The sequence below is a fragment of the Pelobates fuscus genome, chromosome 7 (assembly GCF_036172605.1).
Source record: "Pelobates fuscus isolate aPelFus1 chromosome 7, aPelFus1.pri, whole genome shotgun sequence".
Lineage (NCBI taxonomy): Eukaryota > Metazoa > Chordata > Amphibia > Anura > Pelobatidae > Pelobates > Pelobates fuscus.
Window position 1 is genome coordinate 62,409,272 of NC_086323.1, and position 23,464 is coordinate 62,432,735.

Consider the following 23,464-nt stretch of genomic DNA (forward strand, 5'->3'; position numbering starts at 1 on the left):
CTGGGGGGACAGTAGGTCCCCCCTTATTGTTTTTTTAGGGCCCCCACCCACCGCTCAGGGGTGGGGGCCGGGGGAGGACGGTAGGTCCCCCCCACCATTATTATCTATGGCTCCGACCCACTGCTCAGAGGTGGGGGCCGGGGGGTGGACAGTAGGTCCCCCCCTCTCTTTATTTAGGGCCCCCACCCACCGCTCAGGGGTGGGGGCCTTTAGGGCTTTTTTGTGGGTTTTAAAATTCGCCTGCCTATTGAAGTCTATGGCGGTTCGCCGGGTTCGCCCGCTTGCGGAAGTTCGCGTTCACTGTTCGCGAACCAAAAATGTTATGTTCGCGACATCACTACCTGCTAACAGTTTAATTGATATGCTTTCTTGAAGAAGTGAGTTTTCACTGATTTTTTGAATGAGTGGAGACTGGGTGAAATTCTTATGGAGAAGGGAAGGGAGTTCCACAGAAGAGGTACAGCCCTGGAAAAGTCTTGGAGGCGAGCGTTAGAGGTGGGAGTACAGACAGAGGATATACGTAGGTCTTTGGCAGAGCGTAGGGGCCTCGACGGGACATACTTGTGTATTAGGGAGGATAGGTAGGTTGGAGCAGCATTATGTAGGGACTTGTAAGCAAGCACCAGAATTTTAAATTGAGCCCTATATCTAAATGGAAGCCAATGCAGTATGAATTTTCATGGTATTAGTCTTTTACCCCTACATAAACCTAATAATTAAGGTACAGAATAGACTTGAGCATGACAAGAAAATTTGTCTCAGCCAGATCATTTTTCCATAAAATAAACATTTTGGGTAAGCCTGAATTTCAGCCATACATCATTTCGGTACTGAAAGAATGACTTGGGAACTCAACCAAACGGGAGTGATAATGGACCAATCAGTGTACTGAAAAATGTATACATAATAGGATATTAGAATATAATATAATAGAGTATTATGTATACATTTTGCAGTGATAGGAGCATTTACCTGCTATTTGGTTTACAGATCAAGAGAGAAATAGTAGTCAATAGAGGGAAAAAGAGGAGAAGCAGTAAAAAGAAAATCTATATTTATATATTTTTACTGCTCTTTCTTGTTCCCCCTCTATTGGTCACTTATCACTTGATCTGTGATTAAATGAACATTTAATGACTGTCCCCTAGCTTTTTTGTCCTATCAATAATATCTTTTTTTTAGCGACTTTGGCAATACTCAGAATCTCAAGCCGAAATAAACACTCTTGCCTAGAAATTCGACTGATCACAATATAGGGCTAAATTCTGACAAATCTCCACGTTGAGTACAGAATGTATATTACTATTGGGTTGTCAGTATATTTAATACATTGTTTTATCACATAGACATGAGATATGGTATATTAAATTTGGAATGGAAACATTACAAATATTGAAACTGTCCTTATATTTATTATGCTGTATTCTATTTTGTATATAAAGAGAAATCTGTCAGCATCAAGACATATCATTTCTCCCCAAAGCCATATGAGAGATGTATATGAAAAAAGAAATGATCTACTACCTGCTGGAAGTCAAGTTACCCTGGGGCTAATGCTAAACACTATACAACAAAGACTCAAACCCAACCATATCAGTGTCATATTTGGACAAACACACAGGTAAGAGTTATTTGAAACATTCATTATCTAGCAGGTTGGATTGTACAACATGTGAATAATTATAGCTGGGCTATGTCTCTCTCTCTCTCTCTCTTGGACACACAGGAACAGAGGGGTTGAGGGCCCTGCTCAATGAGCTTACATGCTAGAGGGAGTGGGGTAAAATGACACAAAAGGTAAGGATAGTATTAGACTAGTGACAGTTGCAGAAGAGGAATCAGTTGGGAGCTATTAAGAGTTTAATTGATACGCTTTTATGAAGAAGTGGGTTTTTAATGATTTTTTGAAGGAGTGGAGACTGAGTGAGCATCTAACGGAGGAGGGAAGCGAGTTCCACAGGAACGGTGCAGCCCTCGAGAAGTCTTGAAGGCGAGCATCAGAGGTGGGAGTATGGACAGAAGATAGACGTAAGTCTTTAGCAGATCGTAACGGGCCTAGACGGGTCATACTTGTGTATAAGGGAGGATAGATAGGTGGGAGCAGCATTATGTAGACATTTGAAAGCAAGAACCAGAATTTTAAATTGAACTCTATATTTTATAGGAAGCCGATGTAGGGACTGACAGAAGGGTGAGGCATGGGAGGTGCGGGCGGACAGGATGATGAGCCTCGCCGCCGCATTCATTATGGACTGTAACGGCGCAGGTTGGGAGCACGTAAGACCACTGAGAAGCGGATTACAGTAGTCAAGGCGAGAAAGTACAGTGGAATGGACCAACACCTTATTTGCATCTGGCGTTAAGTAGGGGCAGATGCGCGCAATGTTTTTGAGATGGAAATGACAGGATTTGGCGATAGAGTGAACATGAGGCTTGAAGGAGAGGTCGGAGTCAAAGAGAACACCTAGGCAGCGAGCCTGTGTGGTGGAGCTGATGGTAGCACCATTGACTTGGAGGGAGACAGACACAGGAGTAACAACACTTGAGGGAGGAAAGACCAGAATTTCAGTTTTGGTCAAGTTTAGTTTAAGGAAGTGGGCAGCCATCCAGTTAGAAACAGCAGATAGGCAGTCAGAGGCACTAGTCAAGAGGGACGGGGAGAGATCAGGAGAGGACAGGTAGATTTGCGTGTCATCTGCATAGAAATGATATTGGAAGCCAAAGGAGCTAATGAGTTTACCAAGGGAGGCAGTATAGATGGAGAACAGTAGGGGACCAAGGACTGAACCTTGAGGGACACCAACAGAGAGGAGTTGGGGAGAAGAAGCAGAGCCAGAGAAAGAAACACTGAAAGAGCGCTGGGAGAGGTAGGAGGAGCACCAGGAGAGAGCAATATCTTGTAGACCGATATTGCTAAGGATGAGAAGAAGCTGTTGATGATCAACAGTGTCAAAAGCCTCAGACAGGTCAAGGAGAATTAGGATAGAGTAGTGACCACGAGATTTTGCAGCGAGTAGATCATTGGATACTTTGGTCAGTGCTGTTTCCACAGAGTGCTTTGCGCGGAAACCAGACTGAAGCGGGTCTAGCAGAGAGTTTGATTCGAGGAAGTCTGTCAATCTCGCATACACAATTCTTTCAAGGATCTTGGATGCAAAAGGCAGTAGCGAGATAGGATGATAGTTGGATGGGGAATTAGGGTCAAGATTGGGCTTCTTTAGAATTGGGGTTACAGTTGCATGTTTGAAGGGCGATGGAAATATACCATAGGAGAGAGAGAGATTTGTGTGCTGACATCAGATGTCTCATATTCTAGAATGTAATAGGCACGAGCTACTGTTTATGGAGACATGCTGCACATACAGACTCCAGGCACCATGACCACTTCAAATCACTGAGGTGGTCTTGGTGCTAGAAGTAACCCTTAAAACATTTCAGTTTTTATCTGGAAATTATTAAGATTCAGAAATGGCAGCATATATTAATTGGTTGGAATGGAAAAGAAGTCTGGAGGAGAAAAATGTATTTTTTAGGTGGATATTTATTACAAGAGCTCTCAAATATATGGATGGGAATTTTACCTACTTCAAAGGGTATTTAAGAATTTTGAATGTGTAAGATGCAGGCAATTTTCAACCCACATGTACATAATTCAGTAAAACCTAAACGATTTATTCGGACTCATTAATGCCAAATCGTAAGAAAAAAATGCAGAGTAAAAAAAAAATGTTTGACAGATAATATTACTCATAATTATACAAGAATAAGTGGGTAACTAAGATCAAATGTGCTTGTGCTGTGACTTCTGGTAATTCAATTAAAGTCCTGTAGCTTGCTGCATTCCATGTAAGTACACAATTGCAAAAGTGGAGTGGGTTATTAAATTGTCTGGATCTTCAGTCTGTGACTTCAGTTCTAGCATCTTAATTGAAACAGAGAACTTCATTACTTTTGATAGAACTTGGAGCACTTCAGGCTGTATGTTTGAAACTGTAACAGCATAATTGGGCTACATTCATTGTCTTCTCTGTTTTCTTAGGGTTTTAAGGTATTTAATAAATCTGGTATTTCCTAGGTAAAATCGTGTTTGAACAGATTTAAGTAATTTCACAATATAAACATTACAGAGCAATGAGATTTAAATGAGAAACAATTTTGACTTCACTTCTGTGTAGGAGTTATGGAGTTGATGGCTTGACGAAGACTGCCAGGCAGCCGAAGGGTTGCTCATGTACGGTTTCAATAAAGGGAATTTTCAACATTTATACAAATGCTGCACTACTTTTGTATATTTTATTTGTTAATTCCTGTGTGGGTGAAACTAGTATGAGTTTGTTTTTTATTATAAAGGATTCATGCAGATTATAGCTAAACCTGGGAAAATCATTGTTATTCATTTGGAATGCCCTGATTCTATAATCAGATCAAAATTGAATAAACGTGAAATAATTTTTCTGCTTGAAACACTGCACATACAGAGCTACTTGCACTTTTGTGCTAGTGGATAGTTACGTCCCCAGCACATGTGACTTTGGCAGCCCGGAACAGCCTAATCCTATTGTCCATTCTGGGCATAGTTTACCTCTTCAACATCAACACACAGTGCAAGCTGGCAACAGGTGTAAGCTTGTCTCCCCAGTCCCTTTGCGTATCTCGTTCTACTCAAAACCCCTTTGTGTGTCATTTTTTCCTCTCTTCTGCCCCTCTGAGTGTCTTTTTTTCTCTTTCCCATACCTCTGTGTGTCTCTTTCTTCCCAGCACCTTTGTGGGTCTCTTTCTCCCTTCCCAGCCCTACTGTGTGACTCTTTGACCCCCAGCACCTATGTGTCTCTTTGAGGTCCCTCAGCTGCTGTGTGTCTCTTTGTGCCCCCTCCACAGCCCCAGTGTGTTTGCTCGTGTCCCTTCAGCCCTCTTGGTACATCTATGTCCCCCCTAGCCCTGATGTGTGTCTTTGTGGTCACCCAGCCCCTGTGCATTCCTTTGTTTCCCCCAGCCCTACTGTGCACCTCTTTATACCCCCAGCTGCCGGTTGTCTCTTTGTCCTCTCAGTCCCTGTGTGGCTCTTTGTGCCCCTCCAGTCCCAATGTGTGTCTTTGTGCCCCTTCAGCTCTTGTGCGTCTTTTTATGCCCTTTAATCCATCTGTGCAACTCTGTGTCCCTCCCCAACCCTTTTTGTGTGTCTTTGTGCCCTCCTAGCCCCTATGTGTGTCTTTATCACCCCCTCCCCCCCCCTGCCTACTCTCCTGTGCTGGCTCACCTCCCATCATGTAGCGTGGCTGAGCAGAAAGCCTGACATTAAACTGTTCAGCATAGGAATTGGGTAATACTTTAGTGGTGCTGAAAGGGATAATGAGTTGTTCTATTGCTAACACTGTGGGCATGAAATCCAAGCTTTAAAAATGTCTAACTATTTGCCAGCAAATAGTATATGGTGGTGGGCCTCCACCTCCTAGTCAGCTGCCATATTAAAAAGTAAAAACACATTCACATAGGGTTCAATATGATACGCATTTTATTATAAGGAGGTGTGAAACCTTGGTTATGCTCAAACCCTCCATATCATGGATGGGGGCATATTTGCCAAACTGTTACTAAAACTAGTGACTTGACAGTCACTAAAAAGCCCCCTATTTATTGTTTGAAATCTGCCTGGATGCCTGGAACCTAAACTTTTTGGGATTTTAATGCAAAAAGCAATGATTATAAACTAGACACCGAATGCATCTTGATGAATGGTTGAGTCAGAATAGCTGATTGGCTTTAGTAAAAATGAATATTGCCAATCCAGTTGGAATTTGGTGATTTTCCCCACATTTTGTCCAATTGGACAAAATATTGTGTTTAACCCCTTAAGGATGGCGTGCGTGCTATGCCAACCATTCGGGACCCGGCTCTAAATGCCGACCCCGCTGTCCTATGTACTTACCCGGTTGTGGTGGGGGGACTCACCTGGCATCCCAGGGAGTCCCCTTGCTGCCGTTCCGGCCCTCCTGGCCCATGTGAGCGCATGGTCCTTGCAAGGACCTCACGATCACATGGACGGCATAGCCGTCCACAGCAGTGCCAGAAGGGGGAGTGCCTGGAATAACAGGTACTCCCCCTGCTGCCTGTAAAATTAAAATAAATTAAAATAAATTAAAATAAATAAACTAAAATTATATATACTTAGATCATATATACACATTATTACACATTATTAAGCAGAGCACCATTTTCATGCAATATGGGGAAGAAAAGGGATCTCTCTGCTGCCGAAAAGAGTGAAATAGTTCAATGCCTTGGACGAGGTATGAAAACATTAGATATTTCACAGAAAACGTAAGCGTGATCATTGCACTATTAAGAGATTTGTGGCTGATTCAGAGCACAGACGGGTTTGTGCAGATAAAGGCACATTGAGGAAGATTTCTGCCAGATCCATGCATCGGATCAAGAGAGCAGCTGCTAAAATACCATTACATAGCAGCAAACAGATATTTGAAGCTGCTAGTGCTTCTGGAGTCCCACGGACATCAAGGTGTAGAGTCCTCCAGAGTCTTGCAACTGTGCATAAACCTTCAATTCGGCCACCACTAACCAATGCTCACAAGCAAAACGGCTGCATTGGGCAGAAAAATACATGAAGACTAATTTACAAACAGTCCTGTTCACTGATGAGTGCGGTGCAACCCCGGATGGTCCAGATGGATGGAGTAGTGGATGGTTGGTGGACGGCCACCCTGTTCCAACAAGACTGCGACGTCAGCAAGGCGGTGGTGGTGTCATGTTTTGGGCCTGGAATCATGGGAAGAGAGCTGGTCGGCCCATTTAGGGTCCCCAAAGGTGTAAAGATGACCTCTGCAAAGTATGTGGAGTTTCTGACTGACCACTTTCTTCCCTGGTACAGAAGGAAGAACTATGCTTTCCGTAATAAAATCATCTTCATGCATGACAATGCACCATCTCATGCTGCAAAGAATACCTCTGCATCAATGACTGCTATGGGGATAAAAGGAGAGAAAGTCATGGTGTGGCCTCCATTCTCCCCTGACCTCAATCCTATTGAGAACCTTTGGAGCATCCTCAATCAAAAGATCTATGAGGGTGGGAGGCAGTTTACATCCAAACAGCAGCTCTGGGAGGCTATTCTGACACCTTGCAAACAAATTCAAGCAGAAACTGTCCAAAAACTCACAAGTTCAATGGAAGCAAGACTTGTGAAGCTCTTACAAGAGCTTAGTAGTGATATAGCAAGAGAGTATGACTAGCATAGCAATCCCTTGTAGCAGATTGCCCCAATAAGAGACAGCACTCCAAATTGAGGGTGAAGTAGAACTGAAGTTTTAAAGAAACACTGCTTTTATGCACATTTTACACACATAGTACTGCCCACAGGGTTTTGAAGAACAACTAATCAAACACGTAACATATAGTAAAACACTCCCATTCATTCCCACAAAATCCTCCCCTCTGCCTGTGATATAATTACTGAACACAATGGGTTAATGTAATTATCACAGGCAGGAAAAATATACTTTTTGCACGTATACTGTAACTTTAAAACTATACATTCAATCTTCAAGAAAAATCACATATTCTTATTCAGCATACTTCAAATTTGAACACTCTCAAAAATCATACAAATCCCTCCAGTAGATAAAAAGTTAGACGGAAGTCCTTTGTGACCGACCGCAAGCACATTTTCCTGCCCAAAACAGTTCCATAGATTTGGGCTGTGCGGTCGGTCAATTTCACACTGAAAAAAATGACATGCGTTCGAATCGCCAAACGGGACTTAGTCTCTGTGGCTGAAAACTCAGAGGAGGAGAAGGTAAGGGTCAGCGGTGTTCGGCTAAATGTGTAGCCGATTTCAGTTCCATGAATTTGGCTGCACACACCGCTGACGCGTTCGCCTGAATATAGATGGCCGCCGCCATGTGTTCGTTTGTATGAATTATATATATATATATATATATATATATTATAAAATAAATATATATATATATATATTAGAAAATAAATAAATATGCAAATACGTAAAAAATAACAATACAAATAATAAATAAATAAATAAATATATATGTGTAATTTTGTTCTAACTGTATTTTGATATTAATATATGTTGATATCAAAATACATGTGCACTCGAATTACTTTTAAATTCAAGTAAGTGATTTATTTAAGCAAATGAATGCATATAAAGTCGACGTTTCAGTCCAGACGGACTTTTATCAAGACAATTTTCCATAGTGCAGCAACCGTTTAAATATACAACTATTGAAGTGTGATTGGGGAGTGAAAAAATGAAACCGAGGTTCTGTGATGTCACTAATGACGTGTAAGGATTCAAAAAACGTAATATGGTACTATTAACCCCTGCAAGAGGAGTTAATTACAGGTGAGTAGATAGAAGTGAATAGACTTTAAATTACACATATATATGTATATAAGTGTACCTACATATAGGCATATATACAAGGAACTATATACAAGCCACAGAAAGTCCAGAGAAACCTGGGCCCGCTGGAATATAATAGTATAAACCAAGTGTATGTAAATAAGGTCATATAATTGAAAAAATGATATATATATCTTTTTACATATCTATCTATATATACATATATGCACATGTGTATATATATATATATATATATATATATATATATATAAATATATAATAATTCTATGTGTATATTTATATAATAATTTTACAGAATTAGGTCATTTTATTAATTACAATTTGTGGGAAATGCCTGATAACCCAGGCTGAAAGGCCAGGAAATTTAATTTGCTAGCACTATATTTAACCCTGTAACTTTCCAAAACACCATGAAACCTGTACATGGGGGGTACTGTTGTACTGGGAAGACTTTTCTGAACACAAATACTAGTGTTTCAAAACAGTAAAATGTATTACAACTATGATACTGTCAGTGAAAGTTAATTTGTTTGCATTTTTCCCACACAAATGGCACTTACACTGATGATATAATTGTTGTGATACGTTTTACTTTTTTGAAATATTTGTGTTCAGTGAAGTACCCCTCATGTACAGGTTTTATGGTGTTTTCAAAAGTTTCAGAGTCATATATAAGGCTTGCGTTTCAGTTTTTCACATTGAAATTCGCCATATTGGTTACGTTGCCTTTGAGACTGTATGGTAGCCCAGGATTGAGAATTACCCCCATGATGGCATGCCATTTGCAATAGTACACAACCCGAAGTATTGCAACAACGGGGTGTCCAGTCTTTTTTAGTAGTCACTTAGTCCCCTGAATAAAATGATATATAATAAGTGTGGGTGCACTTAATAGGAAATAGGTGAATTACGGTTGAACAGACATATAAGGCAAATTAAATTTTTTGTTTACGTTTTGTTTTGATCACAATGTGTACATTTGGCTCAGTCTTTAAGGGGTTAATAAATAGACCTGTAGATTAAATATTTTAACATCAGGTAAGAGCCACCGAGCTCATGCAGTCTGCTCATTGCCTACCTTTAAAAGCTTTGTCTTAGCTGTTTTTTTGCTCAGAGCAGGGGTGGTTTTTCAGAAAGTAATTTACTCTCTTTACTTTCTATTCCACCCATTGTCGAACACTACATCTATAAGGTGGACATCTTCCTGCAAAGTACTGCAGAGCTATCAGATTCTATCATAACAATCCCTATTCTACTATGTTAACCTATTAAGTACTGATAATAGGACTTGTTTTCATGACCGTCACATCCTTGCAGATCCAATGCCAACATGGAAAGTTCTACTCAGTATCAGCAGCTCAGCTGAACGATACTGTTACTGAATAAACAGGATAGGGGGCTTTAAAGACTAAGTTTCAATAGCAGAGATTGGTCCTTAACGGGTTACATTTTTATTTGAAAGCATCTATCATGCTCTGAGCAATAGGCATCTAGGAGGATCAGTCTCTGAAGCAGTGTGTTTAGTCATTTGCATTTAATGCAAAGTACAGGAGGACCCTGACTCGTATGTTTAATATCTCCTCAGGGTAGTTCAAGGACTACACAAAACTCCCGTTACTCTCGTTTGGTTGATTTTCCAGGAAAAGTAGGTTAAAAAAGTTCATGCCTTATCTTTTAATAGTGAGCGTTCACATATATGTCAGCATTAAGCATTTTGCAAGTTGTCAAGTGTAGCATCCAATTTGTACATAGAAGTTAATTTGTGCCTCTATACAAGTATGCACGCACATTCGCATTATGCTTGCTCTCCCATTCTATGATACAAAAGTAGGAACATTCATTGTACACTATGAACTTGCCATGGAGACAAAATGAGAAATGTTTTGACCTTCCTGACTTTGCTGCATAAAGATTTATCCATTTCAAAATAGCAAAATATAATGGTTATATGAGAATAAAAACAAGCCTTGAATAAAAATGTGGCAGAATGTAATAATTTATTATATAACTCTACTTTCATGTCCTATTCATAATATACATTGCTAGGAACACATCTTTTATGTATACCCAGCTGTTTTATCCATATGTCTTACTCATTTTTGAATTAAGGAAACATCAAGCATAAAAAAGGTGATTTGATAGAATGTGAATAAAAATGTAAGGCATATGTTTGTTAATGCTCGTAAATGTAACCTCATAATGAAATTGTAATAATGTTTTAATGGGTATTTTTTTTATATATATATAATATTCAGATCTGGAACTCGTGGGAAAAAAAGGCAATTAAAAATTTGTCAACCAACCATCTGTTCTATTTTAAAGCTCTTTATCACGCAGGACTTTCACAGTAAATGTTTGAAGGTTGTTGGTAGGATTGTATGTATAGTTTAACATCCACGGCTTTGAAAATGTCTTCACATTAAACCTAAAAATTAATGTTTTATGGATTCCAACACCATTTAAAGAGATGAACAAAAAAGAATAGGTGATTGCTGTCAGGGTACCTGTAGTCTCTACCCCTGAGACGGGTAGAGACTTAGACGTTTTTCCATCCAGACGGCATGATTCTTCCGTTCCTCGCGGTCCCCTCGCGCATGTAAACGCCGGCCGCGAGAGAACTATGCCTTTTTGTAACGTGACGCTCAATAGTCGACGTCATGACGCTATTCTAGCCCGACCTGTCAGTCAAATCCCGGACACGAATCAGGTCTCGGCGGAGGCGTGATTAGTCTCTAGAACCAGGGTATTTAAGGGAGCTCTCAGCATTTGCTCATTGCCCTGTCGTGGTTCTAGCCAGCCTAGTCACACAGTGCTCTTGTATTCTCTTGTCTTTTGGTTCTGACCCGGCTTTGTTATTACTTACCTGTCTTCTCTGTTATCCTTGACCCGGCTTGTCTCTCGCTTACCTGTCTTCTCGTTCCCTCAACCTCGGCTTGTCCCTGACCATTCTATACGTAGTATTACGTTAAGTCCGGCCATTCTAAGGTCCGGTATACGTATCTGCTACTCTTTGTACTCTGCGTGTTGGATCCCTGTCCCGATCCTGACATTACGACAGGATTCCTTTTTACTTAAATTAAATATAATATTCCCTCCTCTCCAATGTGTTTGGACTTGCTGTATTGCCATAAATTCTAATTTGTTAGGGTTTGAGTTATGTTTGGCTAAAAAATGATTAGATACACTATGGTTAACAAAGCCATTTCTTATATTTCTAACGTGTTCATATAGCCTTGTCTTAAGAGGTCTAGAGGTTTTGCCTATATATTGTAGGCCGCAGGTACATTGCAATAAATATATAACATTTCTAGACTCGCATGTAATAAAGGAATTAATATTGTACCTTTTTTTAGTTATATTGGAAACAAACTTGTCTTTCTTTTTTGTGCCTACTTTGGTATTCTTACAGGCGTAACAATTCCCGCAGTGCTAAAAACCCTTAGTTGTCTTAGACCAGTTACTTAAAAAAATATTACTATTTCCTTCCTGTTTATCTACATAATTTGAAGTTAAAATCTGCTTAAAATTTTTAGCGCCTCTGAAGATAAATTTAGGATTATCGCAGATCGTGATCTTGCTTTAAAATATTCCAATTTTTATTTATGATCCCTTTTAATGACCCTATATTACTACAATAATCGAAGATCAACGGAATTTGTTTGATTTGTATATTTTGATCCTTCTTTTTATAATTAAGTAGTTGAGGTCTGTCTACATTACTTACTTTATCTATATCTTTCAAAAGTTTTTCTTTACTATATCCCTTTTGTAAAAATTGCTGTTTTAAAATTGACGACTGTACAATAAAATCTGCGTGGTCTGAACAATTTCTTTTAAGTCTTAAAAATTGACCCTTAGGGATATTCTGAAGCCATGGGTCATAGTGGCAGCTACTGGTTTCTATAAAGCTATTTACGTCCACTTGTTTAAAAAAAGTTCGGGTCTTCATCCCTTTTGTTGGTGCTAAGAACGGAAAGACAAATCACGAATCAAACTAACCTATTTGGCCATTGTCTTTGTCATTTGTTTCATGATTTGGCGGTTTAGAGTTATGGAATTTGGAAGATCTGCCAAAATTCTAATGAATTGAAAGTAGTTTGAAACAGAATGCACAAGTCTATCTGCTATTCAGTATTTGAATACAACCATAATACGGTCTTCTAAAATGAATGGGACTCACTAGCAGTAGTGGTAGATGTCTCTTCGTTTTCTTGGGTTTTCTCTATACTCTGCTGCTCATCAAAGTATTTTACAGTTAATGTTCCAGGAGGGATAAGCCAATGGAAAATGATTTAGAAAAATTAGAAAAATGGTCAGAGCTGGAGCAACTGACATTTAATGTGGATAAGTGCAAGATAATGCTCCTTGGACGTAAAAACCCAAGGGCAGAGTATAGGATATTTGATACCCTACTAAATAAATAAAGGGAATTAACACAGTAAAGGAGGAGACTATATTTAAAAGAAGAACTACCACAACTAGAGGACATAGTTTTAAATTAGAGGGGCAAAGGTTTAAAAATAATTTCCAGAAGTATTACTTTACTGAAAGGGTATTGGATGCATGGAATAGCCTTCCAGCTGAAGTGGTAGAGGTTAACACAGTGAGGGAGTTTAAGCATGCGTGGCATAGGCATAAGGCTATCCTAGACTTAAGATAAGGCCAGGGACTAATTCAAAGTATTTTGAAATATTGGGCAGACTAGATGGGCCAAATGGTTCTTATCTGCCATCACATTCTATGTTTCTATGTTACAGGGGTGTCTTCCTAGATGGGTATAGTTTTAGGTTTTCCTAGTTACATGTAGTTCCTTGTTCAATATCTAAGATATCATGTAAGCCTCCAAGTCCGGATGGACCAAATCTCCTTTCCCCTGCACCCCTCTAATTGCATAAAGAGACAACACATTTAGTATATTAGGCCTACAAGGAAGCATTATGATAACAAAATAAGAACATGCTTTATTTATTTATAATCTCGACCACTTGAGGCATTGCTATTAAAAAAGGTTGACTTACCCTAAGTGCTAATATCCATCTAGGATGTTCTGAACGTGAAGTATCACTTTAAGTAAAACACTTTATATGATTACACTACATAAAGTATATCTGTATCATATTTACTATGTATATATATATATAAAACAAAATAATTATCAACAATATAACAATATAGACTATTATTCTTATGCAGCACAACTTATTGATGCATATTGCAGTTACTATAAGTATACAAACAGTTCATTGTTGTTTGTACCCGTCTATGATTACTGGGTATTTCTCTCTATATGCCTGTTGTGATATGCTTTTAGCTTTATATTTTATATATAACCATCTCTGCAAAGTGACTTTTCCTTATCCATTTATCCATTTGTTCTTGCCCCTTTGTTCTTGATTTTATCTTGTTCTTTTGTTCTTTGTATTGCTTTGTTCTTCTTTGCAACAATTTCTTGCTTCCTCTGTAAATTTCTTACTTTCTTTGCATCTAATATAGTGCCCATGTTGATGCCACATTTTCCTCTGTGTACTCTTGTTACTTCCTTCTCCATTGTTGTTTTTCCTAGTCTCCTCTACTTGTCTATTGGTCATCTTTCCCTGTGCAATTTGTTACAATTTAACTCAGTATGCCATTTTTTTCTTGTCATGATTATCTGGAAGCATTTCTACTATTAGTGCAACCTCTTTACCCCAAATATCCATTTGGTGGCATTTATCCTATATGTGCATCGTTTTTACCCTCAGTTCACATTGTTCCCTGTTATACATATGTTCTGCTCAGTTGCCCAATGTTTTGATCTTGTGGATTATTTTGTCACATTTTCCCTGGATTCTGATGCCTCTCCATTTGTATGTTTCTTTTCTTTGCCTCCCCATATCCATTTCCCCAGCAAAAAATTACAATGTCAATATTCATCAATCCCATATGATCTACACCCCATGGGAAATTAAGTTTATACCAACATAACCATGTGTGCTTCCTCTGTAGATCACCCTTAAACAGACAACCAGCAGTGCTAGGATGTATGTTAAATGTGCAAAGAGCTATCAGTAGTATCTGGAAAGAGGGAGGGAGGCGTGAAGGAAAGTATTGTAAGGGGGGCTTGCAACCATTAAATACAAAAAGATAGATATGTGTCCAAATCTCACGGGATGTGAGAACGGAACACACATAGGTCAGAATGGTACCCAAAATATAATATTAGAAAAATGAAAATAATAGAGTCTCAAAAAAGAAAATGAGACTCAAAACTGGTTTTAAACAGAGTACAGGAAACTCTCTTAATACATATTGTGACTCAGGAAATCAGCACTGGGTACTGGTAGTAAAAATTGCCCATATAATAAATCACATACTGGTTCCAAAAAATGCAGAAAAAATAAAAAATACTTTATTGTAATGTATAAAAAAGCACTATGTATGGAACAATCCAACTTGTGACTCAAAATTGGTATAGATAAATATACCAAGGTCAATAGGGGAGATAGAAAGACTTAATAAAGCACTGGCATAAAAAATGGGACAGGGTTAATAGCCATAATACAAGTAAATCAAAGGAGGCTACCAGTAGGGATATATATAAGACTGAATCCGCCCTATTGCTCCGAGATGAAACACCTTCAAGGATGTTCTATGTCCCTAGTAGTTTATAACGAGAACTCAACAGTCATCAGAGAATGCTTGGAAAACAGCAGTAAAAAGGACAGTGCAGATCCAGAGTTAAATCCCTATTGCTCCTACGCCAAACACCTTCAAGGGTGTTCTATACTGTCCCTGAAGAAAAATGAAAATGAGAGAGGCTCTCTACCAGTTATCCCCTAGACCACATAACTCAATGCTGAAGAAAAAATCAGGGACAGTATAGAACACCTTTGAAGGTGTTTGGCGTAGGAGCAATAGGGATTTAACTCTGGATCTGCACTGTCCTTTTTACTAATAAGCAGTGGTGTATCCTGGTTTTGTGCTGCCCTAGGCAGGACAAAACTCAGGCGCCCCCCCTCCCCCCGCGCCACCCCCACCCAACCTTTCCCCCCGCCCCGCATTCTAAATACACACACACACATTCACTGACAGATACGCATACACTAGCTATCAGAAACACACACTCGCTAACAGAAACACACACACACAGTAACAGACACACTCACACACTAACAGACACACACTAACAGACACACACTCACTCACTAGCAGACACAAACTAGCAGACACACACACTCACAGGCAAACACACACTAACAGACACACACACTAACAGACACACACACTAACAGACACACACACTAACAGACACAGACACACTAACAGACACAGACAGAAACACTAACAGACACAAACACTAACAGACACAAACACTGACACACACACTAACAGACACACACACACTAACAGACACAGACAGAAACACTAACAGACACAAACACTAACAGACACACACACACTGACACACACACACTAACAGACACACACACTAACAGACACAGACACACACTCACCCACCCACATTAACACATTTTTTTAAATTTATTTTTAACAAATTTTTTTAACACATTTTTTTAAAATTTATTTTTAACACATTTTTTTAAAATTTATTTTTAACACATTTTTTTTTTTTTTATTTAAACCCCCCCCCCCCAGCCTCCTTACCTTTGGGAATGCTGGGGAGGGGGGGTGTCTCTTCCTCCCTGGTGGTCCAGTGGCTGCTGGGCGATCGGGCGGCACTGCCTGGCTGGCTGGCTGGCTGGCGGGTGGGCGAGCACTTCCCCTGAGCTGTCTGCTCAGCTCCCTCGCCAGCCGCAGAGTGAGGCTGGGAGCCGGAATATGACGTCATATTCCGGCTCCGCCTCCCAGCCTCACTCTGCGGCTGGCGAGGGAGCTGAGCAGACAGCTCAGGGGAAGTGCTCCCTCGCCGGCCGCCCGCCCGCCCGCCAGGCAGTGCCGCCCGATCGCCCAGCAGCCCGCCGGCATGTCTGTTAGCCGAAAGGCTACGGCCAAATCCAGACACTTAAGCCCCCCTGCCTCCAGAACCGTTACGACTAGTGTGAATATACCCACCCATGACAGCGTGCCTATGTCAAGCAAGAGAGCCTTTCCGCGCCAGGCAGATTGGGCACGGCACTGGAAATGTCCCAGAGCACATGTAGAGAGCGACTCCGACTCAGAAATCGGGTCTTGTGAGGAGGCTGAAGCTGAGTGACTCCAATGGTGAAACTGGTGGGCAGGACACTGACCCCTTTGCCCCTGCCCTATCAGGGTTAGTAATGAGTGGCTCTCGCAGCGACTCCCCCGCTACCGCGGGTTCCACCCTCATGGATCCATCTGGGGAACTATGTTTGACCCGGATGCTCTACATCATCCGAGGTCGGCAGAATGGCTACCAGCCGCCCATGTAGCAAAATACCTCAAGAACTGGGTACGGCACCCCCTTAGTAAGGCGGCGCTCAACAAACTCAGGGCAGAATGTCCTAGACCCCTGATTCCAAGTAAAGTCTGTGAGACCCCAATTGTTGACCCTAAAATGACACAGTTTCTTTCCAAAATGGGTTGGAATCCCCGTAAGGGATTGGATTCCGCATTAAAGTCCTGTCAGGACAAACACCTTGACATTTTTGGTCCTTTGGATAAATTATTTGACCTGGCTGAACTAGCCAGAGCTGACAACAGGCAGGTTGACCCGGAGGAACTCCGCGGCTGGGTACAGAGGGCCATCTGCATTGCAGGCAGTGTGAACACATCCCTGTCCATAGAGAGGCGTAATGCCATCATCTTTAGAATTGAGCCCAAATTGGCTAACCTCGCCCTCACGGAGGCGGGCAAAGATGCCCAGGGCCTGTTATTCGGAGAATCCTTCATTAAGGATCTGGGGCGCTTTGTGGGTGCTTTCACAGCCCTGGACAAGGCCCAATCCTCTATGAAGAGGGTATTTCAGGGACGGGTCTCTACCAGGGCCGGCAGATTCAGGGGCCGTCTGTCCGCCGGTCAAACTACCACGCCCGTGGATCGGGACGGGGCTCCTACAACCAGAGACCACCCTATCAGGAGACGAGACGCCAGTCCCCTTTCTTCCCCTCTCGCGGAAGACCATGGCGCTCCAGAGGCTTCCGTGGGAACCCCGGTTCCAGGCGCCCTTACGGTAAGCTTACATCTACCTCAGCCTTTTTCCAATATCTGTGTAGGGGGCAGACTCCGTCATTTTTTCCATGCCTGGTCAGACATCACCTCCGACGCCTGGGTTCTATCCACAGTGAGGGGGTTTCACATAGAACTGGTAGACACCCCGTGTCATATTCCTCCCCCTCACCCTATTATACTGTCAAGGGCGGACTGCGCTTTAATAGACGAGGAGCTATCGGCCCTCCTCACAAAGGGAGCGATAGAACGGGCCCCGATGTCCTCCACAGGTGTTCTCAGCAACATCTTCCTTGTGGAGAAGAAAGGCGGCCAGATGTGCCCAGTTATCAACCTTCGGGCCCTAAACACCCTAGTGCGCTACCGCCACTTCAAGATGGAGGGCAATCACCTCCTGCGGGACTTACTCCTACGGGGAGACTGGATGGCGAAATTAGACCTCAAAGATGCTTACTTAATGGTCCCTGTGATGAAGCATCCATGGACTTGCTACGCTACCTCTGGAAAGGCGACACTTGGTGATTCACATGCCTCCCCTTCGGGCTCTCGTCAGCTCCATGGTGCTTCACCAAATTGATGCGCCCTGCCATGGCTTAGCTGCGCAGCTGAGGAGTACGACTGATAGTCTATTTGGACGACATCCTCCTCATGGCACAGGACCGTGTGGTCCTCCTGAAACACCTACAGTGGACAATGGATCTACTCTCTCGCTTGGGTTTCCTCCTCAATTGGGAAAAATCCTGCCTATCCCCTTCCCGATGCATGGAGTTCCTCGGGTTCACGGTGGACTCGGAAGCGGAATCCCTCAGCCTCCCTCCGGCCAAAATACGCTCCATCCGCAAGGAACTATGCCGCACCCTTGCGCGCCCCCAGCTGTCGCTGCGGCACCTGGCACGACTTATTGGCCTACTGGCCTCCTCAATCCAGGCTGTGTTCCCAGCCCCTCTACATTATCGTGCCCTCCCCGGTCTCCACAATACCCATGTGGATTGGAGCTCTCGCTATCTGTCAGACAGCAGTGACTGGAAATTGGATGTAGGGGCGTTCTCCACTATCTCGTCCCTCTGTGGTTCTTTTGCCATCGACCTCTTCGCCTCCACGCTGCGACAGCTGTCGGACAAATTGGTTTCCCTGTTCTGCCTCATTTCGTGCAAACGGGTCTTGGATGTACGGGCTCTGGACTACGATGCCAGGTCTTTCACCCCGGACGGTGTGACATCTAACATCTCCAGACGGACTAAGACAGCCATACGCTCAGTCTCGTATCCGAGCTTTCCAACTACCCCGCTGTTATGCCCAGTGGCCTGTCTGAGAGAATACGAACATCGAACAAAGGCCCATCGGTCGGCATCGTGCCCTCAGCTCTTTCTCTTGATTCGTCGACCCTTTGCCCCGGTATCAAGCACTACCTTGGCTCGTTGGGTGAAATGGATAATGTCCCTGGCTGGTGTGGATACATACATCTTTTGCGCTCACTCCACGCGTAGGGCATCGGCCACATCTATGGCATCTTCAGGAGCGCGCTTGGAAGACCTGATGAGGATGGCGGACTGGTCCAGAGAATCCACCTTCAGGGAAATCTACTTTAGGCCTCCGCCTCATGTTTTCTCTTCGGTTATTGCTCAGCTTTAAACTAGCAATATGAGCCTCCGTGTCTTGACTTAAATTTACATGATTTTGCTATTACATGCCGAAAAGTCATGATTTTATGAAAGACACGGACGCCACCCTATACATTGTTTTTCTATCTTTGTTTTCCCCCTCTGTTGTTGTTATATCCCTGGTCGGTGAGTATTGCATTGTGCTCCGCATTTCATGACCTGCTATGTGCATCTGTACTACTGATGTTATGTATGCCTGGGGGGTTCTTAATCTGGCATTATGAACACTATGTTGTCTTTGATTTCCAATGTCTCGTATCTTGGCATGCGCAATTGGTTTAAGTACCAATTTAACGTTTGGGCTCCTGTTCTTATGCTTTCACAGGTTGATTCTGCGCTTTTGACGCTGTTCAGAGATTCTCACTTCTTCCCAAGACTTCACCACGTTGGCTGGAGATCTTTGGTTGGTGCTGTGATGGACTCCCTTTCGTTGACAATTCGTCACTTATCATTGGTTTAGTTCCAGTTCGCAGATGGTTCCTGACAGTATCCGGCTGGACTTCAGGACGTTTTACCCTTCGCTGTTCTGGACTGTTCTCCGGTTCCTGTTGACTGGTTCGGTGTTGCATCTCCAAAGAAAGAGGAATTGTGTGGGGAGGTGCTGCCTATTATACTGGGACTTGGTGTGGGAGTGGTCTATCACTATGGTTACCATTTTTTCTTACGGTTTATATTCTTTGCTGCTATTGGTGGACAGTAAAGAAAGGGTTAAGCAATACGCGCCTCCGTGTCTTTCATAAAATCATGACTTTTCGTCATGTAATAGCAAAATCATGTAATTATCTATTTATGGGGTAGGCAAACTTCAGCACTTCAGATGTGGACTATATCTCCCCTGATGCTTTGCCAGCATTATGACTGTAAGTGCTTTATGGGAGATTTAGTCCACAACATCTGGAGAGCCAAAGGTTACCTACCCCTGGTCTATCCAAAACATTTAAAAAATGAGGTGCCTCCTGCAGCCATGCTTTTTGATGTGAGTATTTCAATCGTCTGATTAATGTGAATAATATCAGCATTACTAGAATAATAGGGGCAGCCAATTAGTCTGCAATTCGTTATTATTAGTTAATTAAGCTAATTCTGTTTTTGTATCTGTGCTGTGTATATATAAAAATAGATACAGGGATCTGTTCTCTATCAATCATCTCACACTCAATTTACTAAAGACATTTTTACAGATGTTATTCCCAGGATATAAAATGGCTCCTCTCTGTGGGCTTATTCTGGTAATTTTTTCGTTATGACTGTCCTTTACCAAATTTGAATTTTTAACTAAGAAAACAGTGATAGAAACCTTTCAATTGATGAAGGGAAAGCCAAGAGGCTTTACTCGTATGTATTAAAATCTTCCCTTCTACTTTAGCTATAATGGGATCCCAGCCTGAAATGTAATATCCGCACCAACTTGCACTGTGTAACCATGTTCCCAGCTGTTTGTGCTCATTGCAGTAACAGTTTCAGAAAGTTTGAAGATGTGTTTCAGTGGGACATCTCTGCTGTTTTTGTAAGGACTGGGCTTTTAAGGCTTTTAGGGCCTTGGGATACACTTTTACCATCATCTAAATGGAATGTGAGGCTCACAGTGATACAATTGATCTAATCAGAATTGAAGGCAAAGAAGAGGCCTGCACTACAGCTCCAACACTTAACAACATTCCATGCCATTGCCACAGATTGGGCAATAAATGTGGCCATCATAATGAATGGGAGAGCTTTCATATTTACACTCTTGTATTTGATGCATGTTGATGCATGGGCATTGGCTTCCTTAACTGTCTGGCTTTTTTTAATTACATGCAATATCAGAAGACAGTCCAAAGAAGAAAACAGATTCAATATTCATACAATGACATATATTCCCTGTATTGACCCTTTAAATTACTAAACAGCAAAGTGAAAGAATGTGCTTACATTTTGAGTCATTTTTACTTACAAAAAGTAAAAAGCAGAAGCAAGTTGGAGATATATTTTGGAAATATTAAAATTGTTTTCCAATAAGGCAACATTCCTAAATCATATATTTTATATCAGCTGGTTATAGCAGTGGGGAGGTCACTGCCTTAGAACTGTGAAACTTAGGTTAGAATCCCACTTAGTGTCCCTGGGAAAGACACCTCATGATATTTAACCAACTACCTCAAACGCTCATAGTAGATTGTACGCTTGTTTGAGCAGGGTCTTCTTTAGCTCAAAATGTCCCTTTTCTTTAGTTGTAAAGCTCAGCAAGGTATGTTGGTGCTATTTAAATATAATAATATATATATTTTACTATCTTTATATAGATGGATTTTATTATTTAATAAATCAATATAAAACTAAATGTGGTTGCTACTTAAAATAGTAATATATTTTCTGTTCTTTTTCATAGATTCGTGTAAACGTCAAAATGAATAAATAAGGACCTACTTTTGTCTTTTCAATCAACACAACAATATTCCAAATAAATAAATTTTTAATTATGATACATTAATTATTACAGTAGAAATTTGCATTTTCCCTTCAAAACATAAGCACCAGTCTTGATTTAACATAAAGTAAAAATCATATTGAAATATATAGCAAAATACCATGTGCAAACAGTATCAGCACATAACATAAATAAGTTTATATTTCTAAGTTTTGTTCTTTGTACATACTAAATTGTCCTAAATGGAGTTTATGTCATGCTGAATTTGATTAAAACAACCTGTGAATGATATAGAAATCTCAAAACTGAAAATTAGAAGTTTTATAGAAGACTGTACATGGATCATTAACAGCTGTGAGGACCAAAAATTGTGGGGATTGTACATACTGACTAGTGCACATTTTCATTTTTGTTTATTTATTTAATTTTTTTTACACGTCTTTAATGGTTTTCTGAAAAAAGTAAGGAAAACAAGATATAATTACAAAACAACCGTCAGATGTGAACAATATTTTTGATACTGTAAAAATCATTAAATAGACCGGATACTGGAGTTTGCACTTCCAGCTCTTTTTTTAAATATGTCTCGGTTGAGATGAGTGGACTGTGAAGAGGGAGGACGTCCAGTGCAGAGAGAAGGCATCATTTTCGACATCATGTGACCTCGGCAAACGCAGTGATGTGGTTCTAAAATAGTGAGAAAAAAAAAGAGAAAAAAAATTACATTTCAAAGTCAGTCTTTCTCTATAAATAATAACAAAATGATATATTATAAAATGTAAACTATGTTAATGGAAGAAATAAAAAGAAAATTAAAACAATAAAAGCAGTTTGGAGTGCAATGCAATATAAGGCTATAATACTGTATTAATTACCAATTGCAATTTACTTAAATATATTTCTACCATTCTATTGAGGTTTTATTAAACGTTTGCCTTTTTTATTTTACATTGTCCATTTTTTCAGAAAGCTGAGTAGTGCTTTTGCTGGTTGAAAAATCAGTTTGAAGACCAGAAAAACCCAACACCGTAATAACATTGGTACTGATCATAATGGGTTCATATGAAAGCAGGCAATAAATCTAAACCATGTCAGGCAATCTACATCTCTCGTAGTTAAATATTCTGCTGATAGTCATGTGGTTGGAATTATATGCTTTTAGTACAAACATCTCTCATTTGAGCTTCTTCTTGCCATGTACTGAAGAAAGACTATGAGATCCAGTATGTAATGCCGTGTCTTCCAGTCTTTTCAACAGCAACCTCTGGTTCCCCAAATGGTTAATATATATTTTTTAAAAGATGAAGATACTAATTCATAGAGATGTACAATTTTAAAGAAATTCAATATGTATGATTATATTATCTGCTATTTCAAATGTCTCAGTCCATACACTTAGTAGGTAATACCTACTCAACACCAGATCATTCCACAGAATAGCTAAAAGTCTTCTATATGGACAGTTAGGGGCAAATATAATCTAATTTGTTAATTTAAGGCACGTATGGCTGCATAGTAAACACATCAGCATCCTGAATTTAAACAGGATCTTAGGTAGGTTCATCATCTTTTTTTAGTATTGAGGCTAGCAAGCCAGTACAGCCTCACATTGTTCCATTGCTGGGTATGTGTTTTACAGGTTTAAAGTTGAGATCGAAGATGGTTGCAAGGGTGGGACCGATTTTGACCCCCAGATATGTGATAACTGTGGTCCTCCATTCAAAGTCATATGATTGTTGCAGTAGTTGTGTGACATGGTTGGGAAGGTTTACAGGTAGGGCTTGGGTTTTGCTTTGATTGAGTTTATAATACAAAACAGCCCCATATTGCTGTAATAGTTGTAGTAGTGCTGGTACTGAAACAGTTGGG

General features: G+C 40.8%; 2 protein-coding genes across 3 annotated transcripts in view; one reads left to right on the plus strand and one right to left on the minus strand.

The window, feature by feature from the left end:
* Positions 1 to 21,777, plus strand: part of LOC134569364 (uncharacterized) — an 86,291-nt gene extending 64,514 nt beyond the window's left edge. For both annotated transcript variants that reach the window (XM_063428343.1, XM_063428344.1), the window contains 2 exons: positions 1,443 to 1,621; positions 21,557 to 21,777. In XM_063428343.1, coding sequence (XP_063284413.1) covers positions 1,443 to 1,621; positions 21,557 to 21,566 — 189 coding nt within the window. In that variant the 3' untranslated portion in view covers positions 21,567 to 21,777. The remainder of the gene's footprint in view (positions 1 to 1,442; positions 1,622 to 21,556) is intronic.
* Positions 21,778 to 22,194: 417 nt separating this feature from the next.
* The window catches only part of PLPPR5 (phospholipid phosphatase related 5), a 269,888-nt gene continuing 268,618 nt past the window's right edge, over positions 22,195 to 23,464 (minus strand). Inside the window, exon 6 of the mRNA XM_063428342.1 lies at positions 22,195 to 22,282. Coding sequence (XP_063284412.1) covers positions 22,250 to 22,282 — 33 coding nt within the window. The 3' untranslated portion in view covers positions 22,195 to 22,249. The remainder of the gene's footprint in view (positions 22,283 to 23,464) is intronic.